Raw genomic sequence first — 26,270 nt, 5'->3', positions numbered from 1 at the left:
CTAAGTACTTATTTTTATATATTCTTGACTTTCTGACCTAATTGAAAAACGAAAAGAAAAAAATAAATAAATACATTAGATTCGCCGAAATCTCTAAATTATGCACAGGTATCATAGGTACAAGGTAGGAGACACACGCAAAATTGCGTGTGCAAGATAAGAAAGCTATATGACTCGATATTCATTTTTATTTTCCGAAATATTATCTTCTAAATTCTAAATATAAGTGACTTTATAAATTGATGAAATCATGGATATGACTTCCTTTAAAAAAAGTTAAAAAATAAAAAATAAAAAAAAAAATAGTTAGCTTTTAACTTTTAATAAACAATGGCAGTTTATTATTATTATTATTATTATTATTATTATTATTTATATTGATGGTAGTTATTTTCAAAAAAAATGAAGGTAGTTTTTTTTTTTTTAATAAAAGATGAGAGGGGTATTTTGGGAAGGAAAAATTTATCACCCAAAACCCCCTTTCACTTTATATATTACTATAGATAAGAAAGAGGTCAACGGCCTCAAAGATGAAGTTTATTATCCAAACTTGACTACCAAAAAATACGGTATTTCTTATTATCGACTTGGAGTATACCTATAAAGTACAGTTAATTGATTAGCAAAATTTGGCATATTTTTGGACATTTCATGTTACCTTTGCCTAATTGGAGCAATTAATACTACATCACATGAAAAGAGTAGGCAGTATGGTGATTTTTTTTGTTCATTCGTACTTTTTCATAATACATAATTGGCCCGTATAATTACTTCAACACTTCATTAGATTAAAAGCTAGTACATTGGACTCAATCTTTCACCAAAGTTTGTCTTTATGAAGTACATGAGAATTTCTTCCAATTGAAGAGAGCTTCAATATCTGGAACTATGTTGACTAATAGGCATAAAAAATTGAAATGAACTACAACATTTAATTTTATCCCACTTGATGCTCATTTCTTAGCCATTTTAACACAAGCCACCAATTCAACATACTTGTTTGATGTTTTGCCCTCCGACTTTGTCGACTACATGTGAAAAGGAAATTATCTTTTTTCCTGGAAACCAATGAATATAAGAATTTAATTTCAAGTACATTTCCCTTTTTTTCATTGTGTTAAATTTCAACACTCACCTACTTCAATGAATTAAGTTAAAGTACATTAGCCGTCATACAATTTTAAGGTATGTTCAACAGAATAATGATTTAAGACTAAATATGTGGAAATAATATGATAGAGTATAAAGTATTATGCAGTTGTTTGCGACGAATTAAAACACATATTCAAATATGTAATACAAAAAAAGAGAATGCTTAATAATTCTTTGACATTTTGAAGAACTAATTTCTCTATTGTGATTTGAGATTCTCAATCACCAAATTTTAAAAAAGTGATGTATGTTTTAAAATAGCTAATTAGCCAAGTACGTAATTAGTATAAACCTAATCCTAATTCAAAGCCAAAGCAAGTAACAAAAAGGCAAGTCTAGTCTTTAGTAGAGAACAATTATGCATGGAAAGAAATGTTGTTACTAACAACGTTGACTTTGAATAATTTTTTTAATTTTTTAAGGTTGCTTGCTGAAGATGGGTCAAGAAACAAAAATAGAGGAAAAACTAAAAACAGATGCTAATGGAAAGTTTCTAATTTTTTTTAAAATTTATTTTTTAAAAGAAAGTGGCAGACAAAACTTGTAAAGTGGGGCAACCCGGCAGAAAGACAAAGGATTACTGTTTTGGGTCCGACTTTGCATGGGCCTTGTGGGTCAAGTATAAACCTTGTCGCTCAGATATCCTGTCGGTTTGGCTTTCTCATTTTTGTTAATGTACTTCTTCTTGTCTACAATTTTACTTTGATTTCCTTTAATTTTGGCGATTTTTTACTTTGAAATCAAGTAAGATTAGTTCATCCGTTCCAAATTTAACTCTTACATTTCGTTTATTAAAACTGAATTAAAATGAATAGAAAAAAAAAGAGGTGGTGTGTAATTGTGTATGGTACGCTACAAAAGAGAAAATAAATAAATTGTATGCGACATATATATATACTTGTTGCAATTAACTGAACTAAATTGGATTAAAATGAAATTTATGGCAAGTAATATAAAGTAAAATTCAAGTAGTTACATTTTAGGTATAGTGCCTTCAAGGCAAAGACTTTTAAATTATTTTATCTGTGTGCATTGTATAAAGAAGGTAATTAAGATTCTTGCAACTACTAAACTGTATTAAAAGACTAATGGTAGAGTCTCAATTGTTATTTTTAAGAATCAAATCACACATTTCATTTTGTTGTTGTTGTTGTTGCTGCTGCTGATGTTGATGTTTTTGCAATAAGTAATTATATTATTATTTTGGTTTACAATTCAAAATTAGATGATATTTAATTGACTAATTAAAAAAATTGTATATGATAGTTTAATTAAACTATGGGAATTTTTTTTCAAGATGTTTCACTAAGCTAGTAGACATATATAGCTAATTAATAACATTGTGGTCCATGATTGAATTATATTCAGGCAAAATATTTTATTGATAGATGTTAAAATCAAAGTTTCAAATTGAAATCGAGATTGTTTTGTATTAAGTATCAATACGCACTCAACTGCCAATCCATACATAAATTGTAATCACATTTTCAAAGAGGAATGAAAGAGGAAAAATCGCTTATATATTTTCAGCAATGTTTAAGTGGTTGGAATTTCCTATAAATGTTACTACATCGATAAATTTGGTAATATTAACTTCTATCAAAAGATTTATATTAGTAAATTCTTAATATACCAAAAATTAAATGAAACAATTATTTCAACAAATTAGAGGAGATATCACATTTGTCTACCATTTTCAAGACAATTGTTATTGACTAAAAAATATTGCTCCTCCATACAAAAACTAAGTGGCAAAGTATATTATCAACCCTATCATAATCTTTTGATTGTTTCATGCATTTGTTGAAAAATTAGCACGTAAACAAAGCCTTTATGTATTATTATACGGAGTAAACATTATTCACTTAGTCTAGTGTCGACTTTCGTACAATTGTCTTATAAACTTCGAGACAGCAAAATCATAAAGCTAAACAATTTCTCGAAAGTTTAAATCCTCCTTTTCTTTTGTGCTTTGTTTTCAGCTTTTTACTAACCACCTTTTAGTAAGTTCCACCGACTTTATGAATAAAAAATAAAATTAACCACATTATTCTTTTCCCGGATGTTACGTAATCACTTTTTTTACCGCACGTACACTACATGCATATTATAGAACCATATTAAAAAAAAAAAAAAAAGAAAAAAAAAAAAAAAAGAAGAGAGAGAGAGAGAGAGAGAGAGAGAGAGAAGATATAATAAAAATTTATGACATAATGTGTGATCGGTCATTAATTCAGAATCAATAATATTACGGAGTAGATTATTGAAATTAATTGAGATTCTAATTAATTAAGTTTTGTCTAATCACCAACCAAATCCACAAAATGAAGTAAAAAAATTATACGAACTAGTTCTCATAAATATTTGATGGAGATGCGTAGCTTTCCTACAAGAATATGGTCGGCTCCGAAATTGGAGCACGTTCTAGCTGGTACTTACTATAATGGAATTAGTTCACATTTACTTTTATGCTAAATTGGGGAAATTAATTTGCTTGAACTACGGCATTTATCACTTAAGCAGTGTTAGTTCATGGCAAGTCTGCCATTACTAGATCCTCCTATAAAAAAATATGTACATATATATCTTATATTAATTTGTGTCCAATATATCCTAATACAAAGATTATACAGTAGTATAGTTTTATTGATAATGTTTAGGATATTAAGGGTATGGTTGATCTAAGACTAAGATTTGAAGTTATTCTAACAAGCTAAGATAGTGCACGCCATGCGTGCACAATATAAGAAATATGTATGTAATATTATAGTAGTGAAAGTTATAAAATAATAGGTTGAAATTATTACAATTAGTAGTAGCAATATATACATGATTGGAAAAACAGAAATTACTACATGAAATTAACTTTACAAACATTAGTCATTAGAAACACCGGGCGCAATAATTTTGTTCATACAATATGCTTGTCACAATTCGTCTATCCTGCACCATGTTAAAAAGATATATATATTAGAATCTAGTTATAAGATGTGTATAACAATTGCAAAAGATTATACTTGGAAAAAAAAATAGTGTGAAGCATAATATTAATTACCGTGTTTCTAAACTGCTAAGTAAAATAAGGCAGAAGAACTTCTTTATAAACAACGTTTTTAGTGAACACACCATCTTTTCCTTGAATGCTGCCGTTGGTAACCAAGATCTTAGTCGTTTGCTGGGAAGTCCCTCTTGATAGTGCAACATACAACTGGCCATGACTAAAAACATGTTTGGGAAGATAAATGCCAACATGAGGAATGGTTTGACCTTGAGATTTGTTAATGGTCAAGGCAAAGCACAATTTCACTGGAAATTGTTTTCGAATCATTTCAAATGGTAACTTCGCATCTTCAGCTGTTTTTAAAGGAATGCGTGGAATGAATACTCGTGTACCTTTGCAATGTCCAGTCATGATTTTTGCCTCTATAACATGATTCATTAATTGACAACATATTAACCTTGTCCCGTTGCATAGGCCGCTACTTGTATCAATATTTCGCAAAAGCATTATGGATGATCCAACTTTCAACCTCAAAAGATGTGGTGGCAAACCACCAAATGACAATGAATTTAAGAACTCTTGTTGGTAAAGATTTTGACGGTCTTCTGGCACGGAGTCAAAGGAATAATATATTTTTTCATCTCCGGCAAAATCATTTAGTATCTTCTCATTTAGCATATCAACCTCATCATTTGTCGGAGTTATTATAGCCCTCTCTACCATATATGTCACATCCCCTTCATGTTCAGGTAAGTTTGGGAATACCTGATGGATTAAGTTATCAATCGAGTTCTGGTTGCCATTTGGGATGCATAATGAAGATGGTAATTTAATCATGTCTTCATTAACTACAGGCTCCCTTCCATCGCCAACTCTTAAAAGAAATGCTGCAAATTCTTCATCATGTCTGGATCTCATATTTTGAGTGAGGTGAAGTTGCTGAACATGCCTCCAAAGTGTTGATTTAACTAAACATGCATCAATGGTTTGAGCTTTTGTTCCTTTAGTCACAACTGGAAGAATTTGCCTAAAATCTCCACCAAATACTACAACCTTGCCACCAAATGGAAAGTCAACCTCCATTAGATCTCTCAAGCTGCGATCTACAGCCTCATATGCATGTCGGTGAGTCATAGTAGCTTCATCCCATATAATAACAGCTGCATGCTTTACCAATTGTGCTTCAACATCTTGTTTGCTAAATTTCCACGTTGATGAATCATGCAATGTTACTGGAATCCCCAAAGTTTTATGAGCTGTTTTACCTCGATGTAATAACGTGGCAGCAATACCTGAGCTAGCTACAGCAAGACCAAATTTCCCTCTTAGCTTAACAGTTGCAAGAATGGCACGATATAAGAAGGTCTTACCTGTACCACCTGGACCATCTACGAAGAAAATCTGATTTTTATCTCCATCTATAGCTTCCATTATGACATTAAATGAATGGCGTTGGTCATCATTAAGATGCTCAGCACAATGCACATCTTCTGGTGGAATGGGAGCAGAGATTTCTTCATGTATAGCCCTGGCTAATTGTATGTTGCCATCTAGTTGCATGCTTATGTCTGGGAGGTCGAAGTCACTAATAGTGCTGCCCAACTGCTTCAACATGCGATCTATGTCGTAAAGAACGGAGTCACGAACAAATGATGTGCTTGGAGGATTGGAAAAGGTATAATCTTCAGCCATAAAATGGAAGAATTCATCCCATAAAGCACGAACACCACTTGGTTGGCAATAAACCAATATCGTGGCAAATAATCTTCTCAAGGAAGATGGCATTTTAGAGTTTGATGCTTCTTGTAAACAATCATGAATGCTCGCATCATTCTCCATAAGACCTAATTTTGCAGCTGCTTCTCTAAAAGTGGGAAAGGTAACTCCATTGACGGTTCGTAGATGCTGGAATGATTCAGGGCCTTTGATATGATTAAGTACCTGTCGCAAGAAAAATCTCTCTCCTTCCATTGGTGATGTTGTGTATATTCTTCCAATCACTTTCAGGTTATTCCTCCTCTTCCTCCATGTATTTGTTGATGTCATCCATCGGTAATGCCGAGGAAAGTCTTTATAGAGATAAGATCTTGCCTCAGGATCAATGGCATTCATCTTAAAGAAATCTATGAGCATGGTTTGGGAATTTTCTGGCATTTGAAGGATATCTTCGATAGATTGATTTGTATTAAATCGTACCTGGTGTCTATCTGGAAGATGGAGTTGTAATCGTTCCACAGAAGGATACATTCGAGTGATTGGAAACTGATAAATTCTCCATAAGGCCTCGGGTGCACAAACCCACCTAGCATCCACAAATTGTTGAATCTCATTGTTATCTGCTCCTGCTCGTACTTCCATGGAAACACGATCAACACCCTTGTGCACATATTTGTACAGATATTTGACACTCTTGATGCTGCTACAAATCTCAACATTTATATGACAATCATACTTTAGTAGTAACCATGGATTATAGGGAACAACCTAACTATTATCAACATAGGTTGAGCTATTCTCATGCAATGGCACAGCAGCACGATCACTGCGACGACGGTAAACAGGGTAGGAGTTATCACCTTGAATAGTGCTTGCAGAAAATGGTTTTGGGAATTTTCTCTTACAAACTCCATTTTCCATGCAAGATGAATTTCGGTGTCCAACACCGCATGGGTTATGGATCATGTGTTTGAGAACAGCACTATACAATCGTGGCTCCTCATCTCTATCTGGTATTTCAGCTTTCACGATTTTGTCATATTGTTCGGGCGATCTTGGTTTGTCGTTTTCATCCAAAATGAGTAACATGTGAACATGTGGCAAACCTCTTTTTTGAAACTCAACGACATAGACATACGCCACAACATTCCCAAGGACGCCTTTATCAACAACATCACTCTTGAACTCTTCAAATTTTGCATGAAATATCCTAGTGATTAAATCAGGTCGGTCTTGTGCTGTTTGACCGGGTAATAACTCTTCCACAATTTCTTTCCATGATGGGTTGCATGTCATAGTGATGAAAAGGTCCGGCTTTCCATAATTTAGAACTAATGCCATTGCATTTTGATATTTTTCATTCAAGTCTCTTGGACTTCCAACAAATGAAGAAGGTAAGACGGTTGTTTTCCCAACATTTACTGTTAGTGATTTAGGGTAAGAAATTTGTAGTAACCATAATGTTTTAAATTATATATATGTAACTTTTCTAAAAAAAAAAATACCTGGATTTAGTTCTCCAGCAGCCAAACAATCTTGTAAGCCTTGGTATAGTTCAGCTCTTATGGTATGTTGATGGTCTCGGATCCATCTTAGCTTATTAGCCTCAATTTTGACAAAATTGTCAACAACAAATTGTTGGAACAGTCGTTGTGCAAGCAAAATGATTGAAATAGAATGTGGACGTATCTGCAATAAAAAGCATCTACATGGATTAGAAATTATTACGAAAATCAATTTATTAACACATATATGTGAGTGTAGTAACATTACTTGGAAGTAATAGGCGTAGAAAGCTCGGCACGGAATTGTTCTTCCATTATTGTCAACACTATTAATCGACCATCCATAAGAACCATACGGAAAAAGTAATGGATATTGTAGGGGATCATAATATCCTGCCGTGTCCATAATAGTCATTAATTCACCAGAATTTGACTGGACTAAAATATCTCTCGGATTCAAGTTTGCAACTTCTTCTCCACCGACAATCACTGCAGCAACCGAACTTGGGAAGCAGATGGTAAACAATATTGTGGTCGATTTGAAGGTTGTTCACGAATGTGAAGTGCACATTGTTGTATGTCTTCACGCTGTGCTAGAGATCGAAGAGTATGGACAAATGGATTGCATTGATCCAGAATAGCCTTGATTCTTTGTATAATGTCTCGTCGCAACGTGCTATTCTCTGCTAATCGATTCTCAATCTCATGTTCAGTGTCATATATGTACAACTGAAGGAATCGTGGCCGGCAATCTGACCCATTAGGGAGTAAACCACCTATCTTATGATATATGGAACCTTGAGCTCGAAAGGTATATACTCCTTGTTGGGCATTTGCTAAACTCTCATCTATGTGAACACCCATGGAAGTGAAGGCATGTATGTGATTTAGTTTTCTAAGATTATGCCTAAAATCCACTCCAATAGGTGTTTGATCAGTGTATAATGATAGCAATTCTGCAGGAACTGGTATAGTTGGCAAGATTATCTTTTCGGACAGACAACAAATCTGTGAAGATTCTTTATGAAAAAGTCGAGCTTGACAATGTGAACATAGTCTTGGAGGACAAAGTTGGACATTTGGGACTCCTCTTTGCTCGCGAAAATTTATTGCAGATCGAGGATTCACTCTTTGCCTAACTATTCGTTCATCAACGGTGTTTGCATGCATGACATTATGATGGTTCGTGTTCGAAGTTCCACTACTTTCGCCAATTTCTCGAACACTATTTTGACAGTTGCCCATTGCTATATGAAAATTCAATTTTATAATAAAATGTGAGCATTTTTAAAATCTTATCTTAGATCTTACTGTAAACATAGGCACATTCAAACTTTCTAAAAGATGGGTGTGAAATAATGATATTGATGATGATGAATGCGAGCTATGTGTGTTTTTTTAATTAGTATTTGTTATAGTTTAACAAATTAAATCTTTGCAATTTTTTTTTTGCTTTTTGTTAATTAAAATTACTGTTACTTTTACTAAAAATGCAAGCAAATCAGTTGTATTGCATGAAATAATGCAACAATTAATTTTTGTACATGATGATATGTGTTTATGATAATAAATAAATAGTAATCTTAATTTTATTATATTATTCGGCTGGTGTCGTACAAAGATAGATAAATAAAGAAGTAATTAATCAATAAGCTTGTGTATAACATTGTCATCATTAAGTAATATGAACATTTTAAAAGTCTTAAAAGTGAGACTATATCAAACTAAGTGATGAACTCACATGTAAGTCTTGAGATGGGGTCTGCAAGATTGTCTCTAGCATTGGAGTTAATTTGATTGGTAATGTCTCTTAGAGAACATGCCGTAGCATTTTGTCGAGAATTCCTCCTTGAATTATATGACATGCGCCTTTGAGCATTTCTTGTATTAGCCTCTTGCGTAAGCTGTTCAGGAGTCATTCTTTCTCGCCTTAATCTCCGGTAATTTGATGAACTTGGCCTTTGATTTTCCATATATTGGTACCTACAACCCATTCATTTAAGGGAAAAAATTTTATACACTTGATCAAGAAATAAAGTATAAAGTATTTCATAAAGATTTGATAAATTTTGATTGCCAATATTACAATTTAAATATCCGAAATTGTCAAACTGTAGATGCTTTGTGTCTATCTATATCCTATCTAGATTAACAACTTTTTAATGCTTGAGTTTTTGGCATTAAGCGGAGTGTTGCATTGAAAATTTATTTTCAAATTTTTACAATTCATTAGCACGCTATGTACATAATGTCGAACATACATACTGCAATATCTTATTCACTTTTATTAAAAATATTTGGCAATAATCCACATTCTTAAAATTGAGACAACAATAATACGAATTATTACTCTGGTATTAATAATTCACATGTATCTTGTCTATAGCATATTAGCATGTGCAAGAATAACTCAGTTTCTTTTGTTAACCCACGGTTTGTAGTAAAAAGTACTTGGATATTTAATTTTTTGCTCACTTAAAGGAAGACTAATTCGAGTAATGGGACCTTAAACATGGAGAAATCCAAACATCAAAACTTATATATTAGCCATTCAATGCCATATGAAAAAGACTTAGGATTAACAGACTTGTATGAAAGATATACGGAGTACTATTTTGACAACTCTACAATATCATATCATACAACTTTGTAATTGCAATTCACTAATACCCCAATTAAGGTATGAAAGATGATTATTAGTTACTAATGGCTCTTATTAGATGATTAACAATAGTTAAAAAAAAAAGTAAAAAAGAAGAAAGAAAGAAAGGACCTGCAAATAAATTGATGCAGTCGATCGAGCGGGACCTAAAAAATCACAACCCCAAGGTATGCTCGTAGTACTGTCGTACAGGCCGCTAGCCGAGTTTGCCCACTTTTGTTTGCTGTCAACACCAATCAAGCCTTGTAGTGGTCCATTTTAAGCATTGTGATAGTATGTTTTTGTTGGTAATATACTAATATTAATGTCAATCAACTTTTTCTATAAGTTTATCAATGTAATAAATTAACTATGGTTTCTTTTGAGAATAGATAATGAGATAGAAAAGAAAGAGGTTGAAAAAAAGGAAAATGTAACCATCAAGTTAGATGATCAAATCTTAAACGAAACTGCTTACATGTTAGTTTAGTATCTTTTTTCAATTTTTTTTAATGTTTATTTAAATTTACTATATTACCCTTGCAGACTTTGTTTTGAAAAAAGATAACTGAACGATTTTTAATGTTTTACAGTAGATTTTAAATAGCCTTTAAAAAGGATAAAATTATAGCAGTTAATACATTAAAAAAATTAAAGAGATTAAATTATTTATTTTTACTTTAAAAATAATTCCACATAAACCACGATACACATACACTTTTGTTTTATTGGAGTTTTGCTTAGTCAAAGTATCTTATTATCATGTTTTTGTTAGTTGTACTATGAAATAAGGAAGTGGTTTACAATTTTTATTTATTTATTTTTTTGTTAGTTGTTCCACTTCGATTAAATGCACTAAGTTAATCAAATTTCATTTTCTGTCCTCTTATCTATTTCTGTTAAGGGGGTAATGACTAATGAGATGAATTAAGGGAGAAAGAATTAAAATCTATTTGAGTATAGAAAGTTAATTTACATATAGTCTGATCGATAATCATCTATTAGTCGCGTCAATAGAATTAAGATAACTTTTTGCCAAGCTAGAATTTTTTTTCATACTCCGTATATATTACTAACTTAATCCTTTATATGTATAGTATTAACTTAATCTTCTTATAATGTAAGATAGTCCAAATTATTATGCTTAAACTATTAAGAACAATATACGTCGTATTATAGTTGCATACTCTAAAACTCACATTCATATACTTATTAATTTAATTTTTTTTTTAAACCGTGGAGCAAAGAGATTTGTTGTCATGTTTTTTTTTTTTTTTATGGATTTTGTTCAATCTTTGTTTTTTGCCATCTAATTTAAAAATAAAATAAATAAAGTATTTGAAATTCATCTAATAAAGTACTATACATATATATATCTAATAAAATCTATATTAAGATCTATAGAATATAATATTTACATAAAGGAACTCATCTACTAATTTACATAAAGGAACTTATCAACTAAAGTACTTAAAAGAGTACTAATAGAAAAGGTGTCGAGATTATCTTAAATATGTACAATCTAAGTAAGCAAACACATATACACATAATAATTCCTAAGAAATAGTTGAAGTTAGATTTTCGCCCATCTTATGATTTTTCCACTGAGTTGCTAATATCATTATGTATCCTGCAATGTAGAAGATTGAATTAGAGGTAGTGGCATTTAGGGAAAAAAAATTATTATGTATTCTACAATGTAAAAATTATTAATAATTAAATGATAAATGTAGTACAAACCTTTGGAGTAAATGTGCACATTCTTCTTCCCAACTAACGGATGTCACAAAGTTGACTTTGTAGGGTAGTAGAGGAGAATGCGTACTTGGAGATATTATTGTGAAGACATATGCATTGTACAAACACAATTGACACTTCTCCTTAAGTTTTGATCCCTCATTTACCTATAACAATATAGTGGGACAACAGTTAAAAAATGAATGAAATTAAATATATAAATTAAAATAGTTGAAATCAATAATAAATATTGTAAATATTCATGTAAATGTATTATTATACCGGTTCAATCCATTCCTTAACTTCAGAAATTGTAGAACGAAGAAGAAACTCAATTTGTTTGTTGAACAATATTAGACGCATTGATCCACTTGAGTCTCTGATAGTAATTGTAAGAGCAACCCTAACAAAATATAAATGAATAAGAAAGCTACGACTAAAAAAATATAATGTTGCAAAAACTTTAAATAAAATTAAATAAATAACTCACCCTTGAATAATTTGAACATCATTTTTGTGACACTTATAACATATTACTTGACCAACATTGTAGTACACCTTATTGTTGCAAATAGAGCACGCGTCATACCAATTGAAATTTTTTTCATTTATATCAATCAACATTCCAAGTATTCTGTAAATTTTCCCCTGAAACAAATGACACGTATAAAAAAAATATTTAATAGACATTTAAAAATAGCTAAGTGATCTAGTAATGCAAGGTAAAAATCATGATAAAAATGTAGGTAAAATTGAGATGAAATTACTTTTGGCATTGATGGAAATTGAGATATTATTGTACGTCGTGCATTTGATATTGTAAGTGCCTTATCCAATGAAAGATCACTTGCTTGTATCCACTTGACTTTTAATTGTGCAAAATGATCATTGTGAAACCTGAGATTAATACATATGATACAGTAGTGAGTGGGAAAAAAAAATTAAAGATAGTAACACATACATTACGTTTCTTTTATATTATGTAATGTAATGGGTGTCATCGTTTTAAGCCTATCAAGAGTATCTAGTTGTTATGGTGATATTCCAATTCTTATCCTTTTTAATGTCAAATAATTTTGTAGGTGATAACATATATATATCAAATAATTAAAGTATATATCTACACGTTTTTGGGGTGATTGTGGTTTTAAAAAATTGTTTGATAAAATAGAAAAAGAAAAAGGAAAATTAACTATTACATTAATAATCTTAATCACATGAACAAACGTAAATAATTTATAATGGAGAGGCAATAGGAAATTATTGGACTATATTATAATTACCTATAGTAATATTAATAAACAACAAATTTTTCTGTCAAAAAAAGAAAAAAAAATTTAAGAGTCACACACTCACACGCTAAAGAAAAAAAAAACATGCTCATCAAAGAAACGACAGTTTTTAAGAGTAAAGAAAAAAATACTCACCACTGCATCAAGCTAGAAGAAGTAAGATCATTGTGGTTTATATACAACCTTGTGTATTTGCCCGTTGTTAAAAATAATGACCCTGAAAAATATAATGAAGTTAAGGTAAAATTTAATAATGATACAGTAGATAACACAAAGAAAATATAAAACAAATAAATTACCATTAAAGTATTTAATTTGTAGCCCACACCCTAGCAAGATGTTATTTTGGTGAATGTTTTCCAAAATGTGTTTGCCGATTTCATTCACAAAATCATTCCATAAGGTCAATCAATCTCATAGCAAAGCAACTGCTATAATAAAATTTATTATGTTAGTAATGAAAATATATAATATTTGGATAGATTAAAATAAAAATCTATAATTACCTTTGGTCTAGTATAACAATGTCTTGTTTAATACTCTCTCCATTGTCAATCGGGATAGTTCCAGTTGAATAAATGATAATTCCCATGACATCTACATTATAAACAAACAAAAAATTGTAGAGTTAAAGTAATAAATGAATTTAAGAAAAAGAATCTATAGTATAATCAATAGACTACTTAAAAAACATCAAATTTTAATAGTATTATAAGAAGAATAAAATACCTATCAAATTTTTTGCAAAATTTTTGAAGGAATTTACACCATGTAGGGAAACTAAATTGTAGAAACTTTTTGGGAATTCGTCATCATTTGTATCAATAACTGACACCTTTGTTTCTCGAGTTATATTCAATTGGTATTGATTTGGTATTAACCTTAACCAATCATCGGCATCAATTACATGCGCACCTTCAAACGAATATACCAATCCTTCTTATAATTTTCCAACAAACTGATCGACATCATTTGAGAATATGACACATTGAATTGGCTCTCCCTAACAACATGAAACAAAAAAAAATAAAAAAAATTATAGGAGTTAGTAAGTTTTGTCAGTAATAAAAGCATGAGTTAACACAAAAAGTATAGAGAAATAATGGCTTACCGTAGCGTCAATTAAAATCATTTTCCATATTTTTCGACCATGTCTCGTATTTTGAATGTCAAACGATCTGATAAGCCGGGCTTTCACATTCCACTTTCGAGAATATGGATGTAAATATATAAAAGGTGCATATGGTGTAGACATATTGTAAGTAAACCTCAAAAATATAATCGTTGAGTTTTAACCATAAAAGATTGAGAAATAGACTTAACTTTTTTTGTAAGTGGAGTATGAATTCATTCAAACTTTATGAAGATGAACTGGGAGCAATTGAGAAATTATCCATTTATTTGTTTTACCAAAAAGATAAAAAAACAATATTTTGTGATTTTTTTTTTTGTAAAAAAACGTTAAAATAATATGCTGTGAAGATTTTTGTTTTTAGTGGATTGTGTTTTTGTTTTTTTTTTTTTTTTTTTTTTTTATAAAAGTTAATTTCTTAAAAATAAATTAGGAAATTGAGAAGGGCATTTTGGGAAAACACTAATTTATCACCCAAAACCCCCTTTCTCTTTATATATTACTATAGATTATGATAACATGCATTAGATTTTTTTTTTTTTTGTAGTCTTCAATAATTTTTTATATGAGCTTTGCTCATATCTAGTTAAACAAATACTAGTATGAGTAATAACAAGTTGTGCATACATTTAGCATAGTTTACAATACAATTTTTAACTAGCAAAAAAATATTCATCGAGTACTGATCCGTCTCAACTTTAATCATTAGTAATAATTTATAAGTCGTTTATTATTAACCAACGTTATCAAGGGGATTAATGTTTGAATCATCAATGTGATGACACCGAGTGTAAATGTGTAATACGAGTATAGGATAAACATAAAGCACTTTTTTCTTGTTGTTACTCGTAAAATGGGAGAAAGAAAAGGCCGTAAAAAACAATAGTAGATAAAAAGGAACAAAATAAGCTAAGATTTGTCTCTCATTTTCATAATAAGTGGAAGCCAAAAGGGTCCCACAGAAGTAGCTAAAGCTGACATGGCAAAATGAGTTTCCTATAAATAGTTCCAAACTCAGCACAATCAGTCATAAACTCCTCCACTTCTATACTACAACAACAACAACTCATCCTCTCTCTAAAACACTTTCTCTCTCTACAACTTCATCAATACTTCGTTTCCACACCAACAAAAAAAAGCTCATCACTCGCTTAATTCCAGCTTGCATTTCATCAAATCTCACTGTAATTTTACAATGACAATGCTCTCGAGCTTAGCTGGCACCAACAATCATGGTCAAGATTCTTCTTACTTCCTTGGTTGGGAAGAATATGAAAAGAATCCGTATCACGAAATCGATAACCCGGATGGTATGATTCAAATGGGTCTTGCTGAGAACCAACTCTGCTTTGATCTTTTAGAATCATGGCTAGCTAACAACCCTGAACCCGCTTCGTTTACGAAGAATGGTAAATCGTGTTTTAGAGACCTTGCTCTCTTTCAGGATTATCATGGTCTACCCGAGTTTAAAAAAGTAAGTTACATTACTCGATCGTACATCAATGAATTCTCTTCGTTCCATGAATTTGTTTGTTTTTAAAAATGTTCAATTATTGATGATATGTACCTTTGCTTGTTACAGGCTTTCGTAAATTACATGTCAATGTTGAGAGGAAATAAAGTCACATTTGACCCTAGTAAGCTTGTTCTTACCGCTGGCGCTACTTCGGCAAATGAGACCCTTATTTTTTGCTTGGCCAACCCCGGCGAGGCGCTTCTGTTACCAACTCCATACTACCCAGGGTGAGTATATGTTAATTTCTGATTTCGTACATTTATAATTTTTATGTTACGAGAAGATAGATAGAGAAAATTATTGGACCAACTTATTGAATGTAGTACGTTGTATGATTTCAGGTTTGATAGAGATCTTAAGTGGAGAACCGGGGCGGAAATAGTCCCAATTAAATGTTCAAGCTATAATGGATACAAAATCACGAAAACAAACCTCGAAGAAGCTTACAATTCCGCTCAAAGGCAAGGCCTAAAGGTAAAGGGTGTCCTAGTGACAAACCCATCAAACCCTTTAGGCACTACCTTAACAAAGGAAGAAATCACGCTTCTTCTCACCTTTGTATCAACAAAGTCCATTCATTTAATCAGCGACGAAATCTACGCTGGTACCGTCTTTCCCGGGTCCGGGTTCATGAGTGTCATGGAGGCACTCATGGACAAGAAATGGGCCAGCAACAAGGAGTTGATTGAGCGTGTTCACATTGTCTCAAGTTTATCCAAGGATTTGGGTCTCCCTGGATTTAGGGTCGGAGCTATCTACTCCAATGACCCACTTGTTGTCTCAGCCGCCACAAAGATGTCAAGCTTTGGTCTCATCTCGGCTCAAACTCAATATCTTCTTGCAGGACTATTGTCCGATGTTAAGTTCATGAATTACTACATTGGTCAAAATCAAAGCCGTCTTAAGTCACGACACTCTAAGCTAGTGTCAGGACTTACGAAAGCCGGTATCAACTGTTTAGACAGTAACAGCGGCTTATTTTGTTGGGTGAATTTAAAGCATCTACTTGACGCCCCAACATTTGAGGCCGAAATCGAGTTATGGAAAGAAATAGTTTACAATGTTAAGTTGAATATTTCTCCAGGATCATCATGTCACTCGGCTGAACCCGGTTGGTTCCGTGTTTGTTTCGCGAATATGTCCGATGATACGTTAGACCTTGCCATGCAACGCATTAAGGATTATATTGATGTTAAGTTCAACAAAAATAGTCATCATGCTAAGAGGAATGCTAGAAGAATGAGGTCACTAAGTAAATGGGTTTTTCGCCTGTCGTTCGACGGTGATAAGGTGCCGGAAGAACGATAGTTTGAGTCATCACCACCATGACCACCACCCACAACCAGTGTGAATCTCACATTCTTCATCAAATCAAAACAAGTAAATTATTATATATTTTTTTTCTTAATTAAGGATTAATTAGTGTGAACACTAAGCATGTGTCCATGTAATTTTTCTTTTTTCTTTTTTTTTTTTTTTTTCCCGCCGCTGCTGTTTTTAGTTGCTTGATTGGCAGGGTACAAAATTTCTGTTTTTGGAAGGGTCGGCCTTGTTTTTGAAGGAAATTGATTGATTAACAATTCAATTCCTTTTTAGAGGAGAGATAAAAAAAAAAAAAAAGTAAAAAAGAGTATAATTGTAGAGTCTTCAGCTAGCACTCGGTCCATGTGGACACGAAGTGGCTTTGATATTAATTAATTACCCATTGTTTACATTATTCTTTCTTGGAAATAATAATTGATTTTTTTTTTCTTCTTACAATATTATTACTCGTTGTTGTTCTCTTTGAAAAGTCAACTAATTTAGTTAATTATATTTCGTAATTTTTACTTCTTAGTGGTAAAAATAAAACCCATTTTGTGCCTATACGTGATCCAATGATATCGTATCAAATAAAATTCACGACCTTTTCAATGAGGGAAAAAAGTTACAGATGTAATGCTCAATTGGTCATAACATAATTAGAGGAATAAATGACTATTATATTTTTGGCTACCTCTTTTTACTTTGATAATACTTTTCCTACCTATATGCAAAGGTTAGAGGCTAGGAAATATACAACAATACAAGAATACTTTATATACTTAGCAATTCTAAAAAATTAAAAAAAAATAAAAAATAAAAGCAGAGATTCTACCGTTAATGTTCTAGTTGGTTAGTTAAGATCCCGTTGAAAAAAGGCCGGTAATGAAGTTATTATTGATATTAATAATGTGATGCATTATGAAATCCTATAATTGGGTTGGTGGTTCTCGTAGTTATTTACAACATACTTCTATTATTAATTTCATTAATATAATTATTAATTTTTGGGGGGAAGGGGGATGATAGATAATAAATGCACTAATAATATAAACGACCAAAAAATAATGCCACGTGGACGTATATACATCTTCTAGATCAGTTTATGTTGCTTGATAAGTGCACAAACGTGTAGTAAATGGTTAGTTGTTACTAGTAGCGGCGAGATTAACGGCGAGTTTGGCCGGTTTTACTACCCCTTACACTTAACCGACCACCACTCTTTTTCATGGAGTATGTCTCATTAATTTTAATTTTAATTTCTCTCTAATTATTTGGTGGAACGTCATTTGAGCCGTTATAGTAGGATTAGGAATTTAATTTCGTGGAAAAACTTTATAATATAATCATATGAAGATTATAATATATGCTTAGGGATAAGCATAAATGGAAGGAAATAATGATGAGTATAGTTAGGAAGTAATGAAGAGTTAGTAGTGTTCGTTGCCTCGTTGGATCTTTTTAAGAATAGGAGAGACAAATCTTTCTAGTGGTAAGATAAAATCTTTGTAAAAGCTAACTTAATGATGAATTGAAACTATCCATATAGTGCATTGTATTTGAATGCATGGAATTATGGAATGGTGTGATGAATTGAGTGAAGACCCAAGTCATTCATGTTTACCTACTTAAGGCTTGCTTAATTAGTTACTACCACTTGCTACAAGTACTAGTTTCATTCAATGCTAATTAATTCTTTCCCCAATATGTAAAGTTCTTCTAGTTTGGACATTAATTATTGTCTCACAAAATAATCAAAATAGGAAGAACTTTTATACATGATCTAAGGGAGCGCAAGTTTTCAATACAAAGTATGAACTATCGTGTCAATTGCAAGTGTCCATAATCCCACACCTGACACCCACTCTGAAATACGGAGTAAAATTTAAAATGAAGTATTTTATATTATTTTGTTCGAGTAACATAATTTATGGAGTTAAAAATGTGAAACTTAAGACTTTTATGAACTTAAGTCTTTTCATAACATGTTGGCAACCACTAACTGAGCAACTTATTAATCCAGTCCGAAGTAATTGTTCATTTATGTTAAGTTGACTTTTCGTACTCTTTAAAACTTACTTGTTGATGGTCTCACCCAAGACTATATGAGAATAGAAAATTAGAGGTCGAAGTATTATTTTGAAATAAAACCATGAGAGGAAGTTGCAATAACAAGTAATATCAACCAACAACACACCAAGTAGAAATAAATAAATATAAAATTACAGGAAACTCCCAAGTCAACCAACCTGGTGTTGGCGGTGGATGTTGGAAGTCAGGTTTTTTAATAGCTTGATTTTGATTTTCGATCTTTTTCTATGTTGCAAAACTAATCTAACGACGGAACGTACGTTTAAGGACTAGAGCATCAGCTAAAGTGCTATCTGCGCAAGTTCTATGTTTTATTACGTCATTTTAAGCCAAAATAAGCTACGTATTCTCTTCTAGTGCATGCCTTTAGTTAGCAAATTTAATGGATACGGAGTATAAGATTTAGCTAGAGTGTCTATATATTCTTCCTTCATACTCTTATTAATCAATTTCATCCCCCTACAATTTAATAAGTAAATAGCATTTGTATTATTATTCATCAATCCCTATATTTATATTTTAGTGTTTAAATAAATAAAAAAAATAATAATAATAAAAAAACACTATAGTGTAATTGTTTTAATTAAATTCTAATAAAGTAGTTAGGACAACAAAGTCCACAATTGACAATTTGTAATGGACCACTCAATGATATTTCCGATCAAGGTAAAAGTTAACTCTTATTATGAGATGGTATTAGGGTTGTTAAACATATACAAGTACTAGTAGTATGTATATCTTTTTGACATTATTTCACTGTGTAGAGAACGGGTTTAAAATAGAAGAAAAAACTTAAACATATATACACGGTAGTATCTTAAATTATTTATGAATGAGATAAAATACTAATTTCTCCTCCTTTAAAAGAAATTTACTATCGCACATCTAATCTCCATTGAGGTTCTAGATTGAAACGAGATACCACCTTGACTGAGTGGTGACAATTATTAGGTTTTACGTGTGTTGGATTGAGCCTTAGATAACTCCAAGATGATGATGAGATTTACTTTGACTAATTGGCCACCAAATTATTAGTTTGGAAAGCATGCCAATATATGTTGGCTAGGTATTTTATTTTCATTTTACTACATATGAGTTGAGCTAGCTAGATAGAGCTAAATCTTATTGGTGTAGTTTGACTAACCCACTTGACAGATTGGTCAAAATTAAGAGATGATCAAACTTGACCTGATTTAGTAGAAAGTCAATCCAAATCAAACAGAATTCACTATCATTATTTTGAAAAATATATAATGCTTCTTAATTACCATAGAGATTCCGAACTTAAAAAATCCAAGTAATAATTATTGGCTATAAAAGATGAATAGAGCCTTCCTTGACCGGTCGAAAAAATCTCTACTAACATTTATTTATTGACATCAGAATGTTATTTTAGATAGCTTAGCAATGGAATCTGCAGGAAAATGTCACTGTATTAGCGACAAGTTGAATCCATCTATAGATAATTAGCGTAAAAATCAAATCCTTTGTCAAATAACAAGTTTTAATGAGCATAAACTCTAGATAAAAGATTTAGAGGTGACGACACAAAATCTTCAACTCCAAATATTATCTTGTATTATTCTCCTATGGTCTTCTAATGATTTTTTTGGTTAAAATATACTTCGTAGTACTTTAAATATTTATATAATTAAAATATATCTGATTTTATTTTACAAATTAAAATAAGTTCAATTCCTTGAAACGCGGCTATTCGCTTACGATTATGATCCCATGATACTTGCATGTGAGTATGTGACAAGTGGTAGCTAGTTTGGTTGCGTCCATACACTATTACCACTAAATAATAAGTTAGGAAAACAATTTTTATTAATATTATAATTATTATTTTTTTTTTTAATAAAGGTTTAGCATGAAAAAAAGTATTTTTAATAAAGGGTCTAATTATGGAAAATTCTAAATGAAATACTTGAACAAACATAGAATTGAGAATTTTGGTCGATTTTCATGTTATACCTTTGACTATATACCATGTGCCTCAAATATTTTTCCTTGCTTAATTCACTCTTACTCGTGATACTTTATTTAATGTACCTACTATTTATCGATCAGACTTTGGTATACATTAATAGATTCAATCATAAGCTAATAATCTGCTCCCATGATATACTTAAACATATTGATCACTAATTTAAGCATATGCATATACCCCCTTAATACCAAACAATATATAATATTGGATCCTTCATATCTGAGTAATTATTAGAGATGATCTAATAACGTACCACCACAAAATTAAAAATCATTCATAGATTCAATAGACATAATATGAACGGTACGATTAGTCTTTTATACGTATGAGTGTACCTATGCTCGTGCAATGTTTTTCATATTCGTTATGATGCATTATCAGTTCTTGTCATGTATATAACACGACATCGTTTTAGGTACATAAATATACAGAGTACAATATAATTCCAATTTTTTGATATAGGAGTTAGTTCGTTCTATATTTTACTTAGTCTTTGTCAATTTGATTTGGATGGTGTTGTAGTCTAATTTAAATCATTTTAACAAAGACAATTTATTATTAAAATTCTTTACATGAGATCATAATTTATATATGGATCAACTATTCAATTTCCTAACTGGGCAGCATGGCAGTTTGAATCAATGATAGAATTTTGGAAAACTTTTGTATTCATCCGGTTTTCAGTAATTTACTGTACATCGGGTACACTTTTGTCAGATTTAGTGTTACTTTTATCAAATTTAGTGTCACTTTTGTCAAATTTATCAATGAAGCATAAATAACTCTTATATATGTCAGGGTAACTTTTGTGCATTTTAGTGTAACTTTTATACATTTTATTGTCACTTTATAACGGATGTTCAGTAATTTACTGAACATCCGTTTTATTTATAAGTTTGTGTTTTTTATACAACAACCCAATCAAATTGGGGGATCATCCACTAATTATTCAAGCATGATCAGGGTAGTTGGGATGAAGATGACTAATTATAGGAAATAACTTAATTAAGATGATCAAGATTATTATTCTATAGTTGGATATGATTCTAATTAATTAATCAATTAATGTTGGTTCTGTAAGTGACCAACATAAAGTGTTACTGTTTGGTATTTAACCTAGATCAAAAAGAGGGGGCATGACAGTTCATTAAAGCAACATAGAAGGTCAATAAACTTGGCTAATTGTCATTATGTCAAAGAAAATTAGCCAAATTGCAGACAAAAATGCCTTAGATTGTAGGAGCTGTTCCTCGACAAATAAACCTAAAGACAGTATTTTGACACTAATTTGTCATCCTTAAGGACAAGACTTATACGGACCAAAAAGAATTTGACTAACAAGTTTATTTAGGTTATTGTTGTTTTATCTGTCTAATGTGTACAGTACGTATCTTGCGTGGAAACTCTGCAGAGTAGTCAAGTGTTACTAATTGTTTTGCTATTTGCTTGTACTAATGAAGTTCCATAAGAGATGATGATCAAGCAAATTAATCATGAGTTGAGAAGAGCTCGATCAATTGATTTAAAAAATGTACTTGTACTCGACTTGACTTGAAACTGTTTGTTCAAACATGAACTTCTCATAATTACCTTGAGTTTTATAAGCATTGCTCAACCTAAGCTCTAATTGAACTTGGGTATAGTCTTTTAATTTATACAAATGAATTTTTACTTTAAATAAATGATTTAGAATTATATTTTTTAAAAAAAAAAAAAATCAATCGAAATAATAAACCCTAATTCAATTAGATCATAGCTTAAGTTGAGAAGAAAAACTCAATCCAGATGGAATAATATTACTCAATTAATCTCATTAAACCCGTTATTTCGTCTCATAATAGTACAATGATTAGGTGGGTTATGAAATTAGGCCCATAATTAATATTCAACAGTGAAATGATACATATGCTGTATAGGTGTAGTATAGCTAGTACGCTACACATATTTGAGCGAAGTACTGTGTGTTTGATTTATACAACTATACTAGGACAAATTAAAATCACATGTAAAATTTCAAATGTATGTATTATTTTCTTGCATTGTTTACTTGTCATACTCGTTTTAAGACTTTATTAGTTATTATTATTATTTTTTTTTAATAAATGACATCCATCTTAAATTCATGATTTTCAAGTGGAGTATTTAGAATGTAGTAGTAAATTTAAACCTACCAAGAATTAAGTCGATGAAAGAGCTCCCAAAGACCAAGTATGGAAGGGAGTCATACATGTGGGAATCACATGAAGAAAGATGGGTGTAGGCAAAGCACATGCCTTAAGGTAACTATATACAACACCTGCATAATACAAGGGCGTATCCCTCGTGCCCAAATTCAAGGGGCAACCTGGTATGCCCTCCATCTTCCCATGCTTCTTTATATAACAACATCAAGGGACCATCCCCATTATATTATGGTCTCTAGGCTCCTACATAATGCTATATATGTATATTAACTACATACCCTTTAATAGTAGGGCTAACCTACAAATATATCCTACAAGTACAAACAAAAATATTTTTAGGATGACAAATAAAATATTTATAAGCTATTTAAGTCTACTATCAATTGCTTTAATCAACAGCTGATAAGGAAGTCGTGTTAACTTAAATTAACAGTGTGTTTTAGTCCGTATGAAGCATTATTATAGCATTTATTGGTAGTATATATAATCCTTTTACAAGTAATTTGGAATGTTTTTGTCTCAATTTCTATTCAAATTAGCCAAAGTTAGGCCCCGTTCTTTAGAGCTGCTCTGCTCTGCTCTGCTTTGCTCTGCTGAAATCTGCTCTGCTTTGCTCTGCTCTGCTTTCAATCTGCTCTGCCCTGCTCTGCTCTGCTTAAAATTAATACTTAATATTGAATTATTATAATAATAATGTATATTTAATAATAATAATAAATAATTAATACTTAATGATAATAATAATTAATATTTAATAATAATAATAATAAATAAATAATATTTAATAATAATAATTAATATTTAATAATAATAATATATAATTAACATTTAATAATAATAATATATAATTAATATTTATTAATAATAATATTATCTAATATTTAATAATAATAATAATAATAATTAATATTTAATATTTAGTAATAATAATATTAATAATAATATAATTAATATTTAATAATAATAATATTAATAATAATAATATAATTAATATTTAATAATATTAATATTATTAATAATAATTAATATTTAATAATAAAATTTAATGATTATAATAATAGTAATAATAGTAGTAGTAGTAGTAGTTATTGTTGTAATAATAATAATAATAATAATAATAATAATAGTAATAATAATAATAATAGTAATAATAATAATATTAGTAATAATAGTAATATTAGTAATAATAATAATAATGATAATAATAATAATGAAATCTGCTCTGCTCTGCTCTGCTTTGCTCTGCTCTGCTTCAATCTGCTCTGCTTTGCTGAAATCTGCTCTGCTCTGCTCTGCTTTGCTCTGCTCTGCCCAGAAGCTCAAAAGAACAGGGCCTAAGGCCCTGTTCTTTTGAGCTTCTGGGCAGAGCAGAGCAGAGTAGAGCAGATTTCAGCAGAGCAGAGCAAAGCAGAGCAGAGCAGAGCAGAGCAGAGCAGATTTCAGCAAAGCAGAGCAGAGCAGAGCAGATTGAAGCAGAGCAAAGCAGAGCCGAGCAGAGCAGAGCAGATTTCATTATTATTATTATTAATTTTTTCATTTTTTTTATTATTATCATTATTATTATTATTATTATTATTACTAATATTGTTATTATTACTAATATTATTATTATTATTATTATTATTATTATTATTATTATTATTACTACTACTACTACTACTAATACTATAATAATAATTGTAATGCTTTATTATTGTTATTAAATATTAAATATTATTATTATTATTATTAATTTTAATATTATTAAATATTAATTATATTATTATTATTAATTATATTATTATTAAATATTAATTATATTATTATTAATATTATTATTATTAATATTATTATTATTAATATTATTATTATTAAATATTAATTATATTATTATTAAATATTAATTAATATTATTATTAAATATTAATTATATTATTAAATATTAATTATATTATTATTATTATTAAATATCAATTATATACTTCCTCCGTTTTCTTTTACTTGCAACACACCTTTTAAGCATGCAGTTTTAGGAGATGATTAGTGAGGGTAAACGAGCGATTTTATCAATATAATTTTTACACGAAAATTAGAATAGAGTTAAGTATCATTTGTAAAAATTATAATGAAAAATTTGTCCATTTACATTACATAAACCAGAGCTCAAAACACGTGCCACAAGGCTGTGTTGCAAGTAAAAGAAAACGGAGGAAGTATTATTATTAATAAATATTAATTATTATTAATAAATATTATTTATTTATTTATTATTATTAAATATTAATTATTATTATCATTAAGTATTAATTATTTATTATTATTTTTATTAAATATACATTATTATTATAATAATTCAATATTAAGTATTAATTTTAAGCAGAGCAGAGCAGGGCAGAGCAGAGCAGAGCAGATTGAAGCAGAGCAAAGCAGAGCAGAGCAAATTTCAGCAGAGCAAAGCAGAGCAGAGCAAAGCAGAGCAGATTTCAGCAGAGCAAAGCAGAGCAGAGCAGAGCAGAGCAGCTCTAAAGAACGGGGCCTTAGTAGTCTAGTAGGCCTTGAAATGCCGATATTTGTTTTACCAAACAAAATGGAGGGGGACCGACCTTAACATGTCATATAGTGGCTTGTTGGCTACTAGCTAGTTAGTGTTCTTTCTATGACCATCTTTGTTTTTTTCTATAGTATGCACTTTCTTATATAAATTGAAATGATTGAACTGTATATATAATTATATACAAGTATATAATTATACATATGATATGAGAGGCATTTTACCTCAACCGGCCCTTTTATTTGTCTCATTTACAACTTTTGCTAGAAGGATTATTTGCGATTCATCTCGTGTTCATGTCCCATTTTCTATCAAGTGGCAATATTATATGGAATAATTATTTATTTTAATTTTTAATTTTAATTTTTATTTTATCTTCTTATTTCTTCGTAGACATGGCGTGTCATACCAATGTAGTGTGAGCTTTGCAATTAATGTATCTCCCTCTCCGTTTTGAATAATTACAAACATTACATAAG

The 26,270-nt window shown here is 30.5% G+C and overlaps 3 protein-coding genes across 3 annotated transcripts; 1 reads left to right on the top strand and 2 right to left on the bottom strand.

Moving 5' to 3' along the window:
- Positions 1–4,222: 4,222 nt before the first annotated feature.
- On the bottom strand, positions 4,223–6,511 carry LOC145602599 (ATP-dependent DNA helicase PIF1-like). The gene has a single exon (XM_081658781.1). It carries the CDS (start codon positions 6,509–6,511, stop codon positions 4,223–4,225), a length of 2,289 nt encoding a protein of 762 aa, XP_081514907.1.
- A 126-nt stretch (positions 6,512–6,637) lies between these two features.
- LOC145602598 (uncharacterized) lies at positions 6,638–7,780 on the bottom strand. The gene is made up of 3 exons (XM_081658780.1): positions 7,643–7,780; positions 7,375–7,558; positions 6,638–7,290 (listed from the first exon to the last, which is right to left on the bottom strand). The coding sequence occupies exons 1-3, from the start codon at positions 7,778–7,780 to the stop codon at positions 6,638–6,640; spliced, it is 975 nt and encodes a 324-aa protein (XP_081514906.1).
- Positions 7,781–15,231: 7,451 nt separating this feature from the next.
- Positions 15,232–17,437, top strand: LOC145601472 (1-aminocyclopropane-1-carboxylate synthase 9-like). Its single transcript, XM_081657489.1, has 3 exons — positions 15,232–15,650; positions 15,759–15,919; positions 16,034–17,437. Exons 1-3 carry the CDS (start codon positions 15,372–15,374, stop codon positions 16,998–17,000), a joined length of 1,407 nt encoding a protein of 468 aa, XP_081513615.1. The 5' UTR covers positions 15,232–15,371; the 3' UTR covers positions 17,001–17,437.
- The last annotated feature ends 8,833 nt before the right edge of the window (positions 17,438–26,270 follow it).

Source organism: Chenopodium album, chromosome 21 (assembly GCF_948465745.1).
Source record: "Chenopodium album chromosome 21, dcCheAlbu1.1, whole genome shotgun sequence".
Taxonomy (NCBI): domain Eukaryota; kingdom Viridiplantae; phylum Streptophyta; class Magnoliopsida; order Caryophyllales; family Amaranthaceae; genus Chenopodium; species Chenopodium album.
Note: the sequence above shows the minus strand (reverse complement) of the source record. Positions and strands in the feature narration are given on the sequence as shown.

What these genes read in the sequence shown, in the direction of transcription:
- LOC145602599 (XM_081658781.1), bottom strand. Translation starts at nt 6,511, where the DNA reads ATGGAAGTACGAGCAGGAGCAGATAACAATGAGATTCAACAATTTGTG.
- LOC145602598 (XM_081658780.1), bottom strand. Translation starts at nt 7,780, where the DNA reads ATGGACACGGCAGGATATTATGATCCCCTACAATATCCATTACTTTTT. An exon ending in TCTACGCCTATTACTTCCAA is followed by an intron (nt 7,559 to 7,642) that starts GTAATGTTACTA and finishes TTTTTATTGCAG; the next exon opens with ATACGTCCACATTCTATTTC. An exon ending in TGCTGGAGAACTAAATCCAG is followed by an intron (nt 7,291 to 7,374) that starts GTATTTTTTTTT and finishes AATCACTAACAG; the next exon opens with TAAATGTTGGGAAAACAACC.
- LOC145601472 (XM_081657489.1), top strand. Translation starts at nt 15,372, where the DNA reads ATGACAATGCTCTCGAGCTTAGCTGGCACCAACAATCATGGTCAAGAT. An exon ending in GTCTACCCGAGTTTAAAAAA is followed by an intron (nt 15,651 to 15,758) that starts GTAAGTTACATT and finishes TGCTTGTTACAG; the next exon opens with GCTTTCGTAAATTACATGTC. An exon ending in CCAACTCCATACTACCCAGG is followed by an intron (nt 15,920 to 16,033) that starts GTGAGTATATGT and finishes GTATGATTTCAG; the next exon opens with GTTTGATAGAGATCTTAAGT.